General features: G+C 48.6%; 1 protein-coding gene across 5 annotated transcripts in view; it reads left to right on the top strand.

Annotated features, from left to right (window-relative positions):
* The window catches only part of PPP2R2D (protein phosphatase 2 regulatory subunit Bdelta), a 39,837-nt gene extending 35,748 nt beyond the window's left edge, over window positions 1-4,089 (top strand). For all 5 annotated transcript variants that reach the window (XM_069101689.1, XM_069101691.1, XM_069101688.1 and 2 more), the window contains 3 exons: window positions 1,305-1,474; window positions 1,547-1,638; window positions 2,277-4,089. In XM_069101689.1, the coding sequence (XP_068957790.1) occupies window positions 1,305-1,474; window positions 1,547-1,638; window positions 2,277-2,556 (542 nt within the window). In that variant the 3' untranslated portion in view covers window positions 2,557-4,089. The remainder of the gene's footprint in view (window positions 1-1,304; window positions 1,475-1,546; window positions 1,639-2,276) is intronic.
* Window positions 4,090-4,363: the final 274 nt, after the last annotated feature.

The raw sequence follows: 4,363 nt of genomic DNA, 5'->3' as shown, positions 1-4,363 counted from the left end.
GACAGAATTGGGTGTGATTTTTTTTGCCAGGTCCTCAAATATCATCTGTCCGTTACCCCTTCCCTCCTCCCCAGTTTTTCCCCTTGGGGATCACAATTGAACCTCAGAAGTAATAATTCAGTATCACTAAATGACTGTTAGTCTGTGTCTACAAGAGAAAAGACCATTTGTCAATGAATTGTGAGTGTCCCCTCCCCGAAGTGCTGTGTTCCATCCCCAGGCGGGCCCCCAGCGAGGGCAGTCTCTGCTCAGGCTGTTTGGCGTGCTTAAGTCTGTCCGGGTTTGTTTTTGAAACTTAAGAACTAACTCAATTCCAGGGGTGGAGACGGGGTCCTAAGTGAGGCCGCTGAAAGGGGTGCTTCCTGTCAGCAGAGTGTTGGTGTGAGAGGCTCCTTGCAGATTTGCTCTCTGTACAGCTCAGCACTGCAGAGTGCTATGGGAGCTAGACAGCCAGGCCAAGGCTCTTCCCACCTGGAAGAAACTTGAGAATCTTTGGGGAGAACAGGAAGTCATGACCTTGACTAGTCATTTGTGGCCAGTGATGGGAAGCCTGCAGAGTCTCTCTGACAGCCTTTGGCTGAGATCGGTGTGTGTCTGAATGGCCTCTGATACCCCAGTCAGACAACCGCCAGTAGGTAAGGTCACAGAAGTACTTGGAGGTGTGTGGGGCAAGCCCAGAGGCCCTGGTTCTGAATTCTGGTTTTTCCTGGGCCTTTTGTATTGAGGCCATAGATGCAGAGCAGCCCAGGGTTTAGCCTGCCAGACCGACAGTCCAGATGAGCCTGGCTCACTCTCAGCCATGGACAATTCTCTTGGGTCTCTGATTCTGGGCAGTTGAGTGAATCTGTGTCTTCATCCCCTTTCTCAGACTTCCATACTATGTCTTAGCCAGGTTCCCTAGTCTTGCACAACACTTAGACACATTTGCCAAGGACCACAAACTCTTCATCAAGGGGTCTGTTTGTCCATCTTTTGGGGAGGGATGAATCTGATGTTCTCATAATTCTCTGTGCTTGGAGGTGGAAGGGTCAGCAGGGCCTGAATGCCCGGCTAGAGGAGCAGAAGGGCTTAAAAGCCCAACATTTTTATTTACTCAGAGTGAGAGCTGGCAGGACAGGAGAATGTCTTGCCTAAAGTAAATAGTAAAAAAGAAAACAGACCCACCGATCGACCTTGACCATGCAGCCCGAGCCCACACACTCACCAATAGCATCCCCTGAGGGGTCCTTGAGAAAGAGCCCTCTTGGCCCCCTCTGCAGCCCCTTCTGGCTTCACACCAAAGACTCTGCTGTTTCCATTTCCAGTTTTTGAAGAGCCTGAAGATCCCAGCAGCAGGTCATTCTTTTCAGAAATCATTTCTTCGATATCTGACGTCAAATTCAGTCACAGTGGCCGCTACATGATGACGAGAGACTACCTCTCAGTCAAAGTGTGGGATCTCAACATGGAAACGAGGCCTGTGGAGACGTATCAGGTGAGTGGGGGGCTGGGAAGCTTCCTCTTCCTCCAGTTCATGTTGTCTCATCGCACGTGCTCTCGTTTTCAGGTTCACGAATATCTCCGGAGCAAGCTTTGTTCTCTCTATGAGAACGACTGCATCTTTGACAAGTTTGAGTGCTGCTGGAATGGCTCCGACGGGTAAGTTGGGCAGTCTCCAGGGAGCCCTCATCCAAGACGACCTGGAGACACAGTGGTGTTGGGCCAAGTGACACGTCCAGCATCCCCCCCAGGAGGTTGCCCGCCTCTGCATGCTCGTGGCTCCATCAGCATTCTGATGGATCTTCTCTGCCCTGTTGGGGGGCTGGGGTTGGCCAGACCCAGGTAGGGACGGCCCCTTTAGAAGGATGCCGGTGGAGAGGAGCAGCCTAGGAAGCACCTGCCATTCGGGGCTCCTCCTCCTCTCTCTTTGAGGCAGGGCCTTGACCCAGGCCTGGTCTGGGAGAGGCACCCAGCTGGGACAGGTCAGGGGGTCTCAGACTAAGACCCTGTTCACTGCCCATTGCTGTTTCCCAAGGACTGAATCGTCATGCATGTTAGTGGCATTGCCTGACTAGGCTCTGGAAGAGTCAGATATGTATGAATTAGTCTGGGATGCCAACGTTCCCAGTGCCCCTTGGATAGAATTTCAGGATAGGTTTTCCTGACCCGAGCTGCAGCCTGAAGGAGACCCCTTGGGGACTCTATGTGTGCATCAGAGCATGGCCCAGAGGCCGGGACCTCTCCGCTGGGCTCTTTGATGACTTAGGAGAATCTCCCTTTCTTTTGCTCAAAAACAGCGCCCTCATGACTGGCTCGTACAACAACTTCTTCAGAATGTTCGACAGAAGCACGAGGAGGGATGTTACTCTGGAAGCGTCGAGAGAAAGCAGTAAGCCGCGCGCCATCTTGAAGCCCCGGAAAGTGTGTACCGGGGGCAAGAGGAAGAAAGATGAGATCAGTGTGGACAGTCTGGACTTTAACAAGAAGATCCTGCACACAGCCTGGCACCCTCTGGAGAACATCATTGCTGTCGCGGCCACCAACAACTTGTACATATTCCAGGACAAAGTCAACTAGAGGCGCTCAGCTCATCTGGGGACATTGTCTGACTCCTGCCTCGGGAAGCCCCGTTGCTTTTCTGTTCAAAGAAAAGACATTCTCGTCCTCTCCATGAAGAACACTGATGCCCTCACGTCCCTTGATAGGTAAAGGAAGGAAGCCGGCCCAGTTGGGGCTCAGGCGGTCGTTCTGCCTTCACAGAGGCGGGAAGCACCCATGAGAAGCAAGGCCGATGGACAGCGCTCAGTAAAGGCCTTTATTCAGAATAAATGGATTTATGTAAGTCTGAGCCTTCCTTTCCAGTTTATAGACCAAAAATCCAACACTCAAGAGGAAAGTTGTCACAGCGCTTTCTTTTTCTCTCACTCTCTCTTTTCTCTGCTGTAATAGTGGGGCCTTTCCATGCTTTATGATGATTCGAACCTTCCTTCTCTGGCCTTCGTCTGGGTCTGGGTGGTTTTACCGTTGGATTCTTCGAAGAGCTTGAGTGGGTCCGGCATCTGTATTTACTCTCCCACTGTATTTAACCACACCTTCTGGTGTAACCACTTAATAAAAATAAGAAACTATAAAAAGTGTTTTTAAATCTGGAAGTGTGAATCAGTCTTTTTATTTTCTTGTATTGCATTAAATTGAAATTGTGCAAAGTTATCCTGATGGGAAGCTATGACCAGTTTTTGTCCGGAATCATTGACCTAACAGTGCTGTGTGCAATGCTCCCCCCACCACCATTAGGCTGTGGGCTTGTGTTGTTATAGTCGTGTGGCATCAGGGTAAAGTGTGGTAGGTTGTCCGGCTGCAAGAAGCAGAGGGGGAGAGGGCCGATTAGCCAGTGATGGCCAGAGTCACTACTTCCTTAATACTAACAGTAGCTGGTTTTCAGCCTACCTCAGATTTGCCACAGTGGGAATACCTGATGTTCACTCTTTTCTTTTTAACCTTTTTAGTACTCAGGGGTGAGGGTGGGAGGGGAGGGATATACTGTTGAAAATATTGGTACAGTTACTGCATGCTAAATTTCATATTGCAATTCAAGCCAGCATATAGAATTTGTTATGCCAAACCATCAGTATGAATATGTAAAGATTTTATTAGCAGAGTAAAATATTTGATGTGAGGAATCAGGCTATCCCAAGACTGATAAAGGTATAGAAGTCCATGGATGATAGGTGCTATGGAAATACTACTGCCAGGGGATTACAGAATAAACCAGAATGGAGAATTGGTGCCTCCCATGTCATGGGCAGGAGCTGCCAGTTCTGCTCATGCTCCAAATGAAAGTGTGTCTTGTGGACATCATTTTGTGTCTCTAGAACAGTCCGTGGAGCCCGCCCTTAAGCTGTGAATGAATTGAGAATCTAATAGAAGTACTTTTTACTCCCTGTCTCCTGGTTGTGACACCATTTGAAAGTTAGAGGGTGGGGAGCTGGGATGCAGAAGCTGGGGCCCACCCTGTTCTAACACTCCAGTACTAACACAAAAATGGGATTGTATATACTTGTTCAACTATTTTGATCCAAAAGTTTAATAAATTTTAAATGTTTAACTGAATCTTCACTGTGTATTTGGACATTTTTCCATATTTTATTTAAAATGTGAATATTTATGTTAATCTTAAAAAGCAGCACTCTCGTTGGAGAAGGGAAGCCACCGACAGCAGGCTGGGAATTTCATGTCTTATTTTGTTAAGATGTAGCCAACCTCCTGGGCCAGGTCTTTGGCCTGTGATTCAGGGGGATTCATGAGAAATATTGTGAGGCGTAATTAGCATCTGTCTGCTGTGTTCATGTGTATAGACAAACCAGAGTCTCTCTCTGTGCTTGGC

This window comes from Petaurus breviceps, unplaced genomic scaffold (assembly GCF_028583685.1).
Source record: "Petaurus breviceps papuanus isolate PSGF00001 unplaced genomic scaffold, PetGlider_PUasm1.0 490, whole genome shotgun sequence".
Lineage (NCBI taxonomy): Eukaryota > Metazoa > Chordata > Mammalia > Diprotodontia > Petauridae > Petaurus > Petaurus breviceps.
Note: the sequence above shows the minus strand (reverse complement) of the source record. Positions and strands in the feature narration are given on the sequence as shown.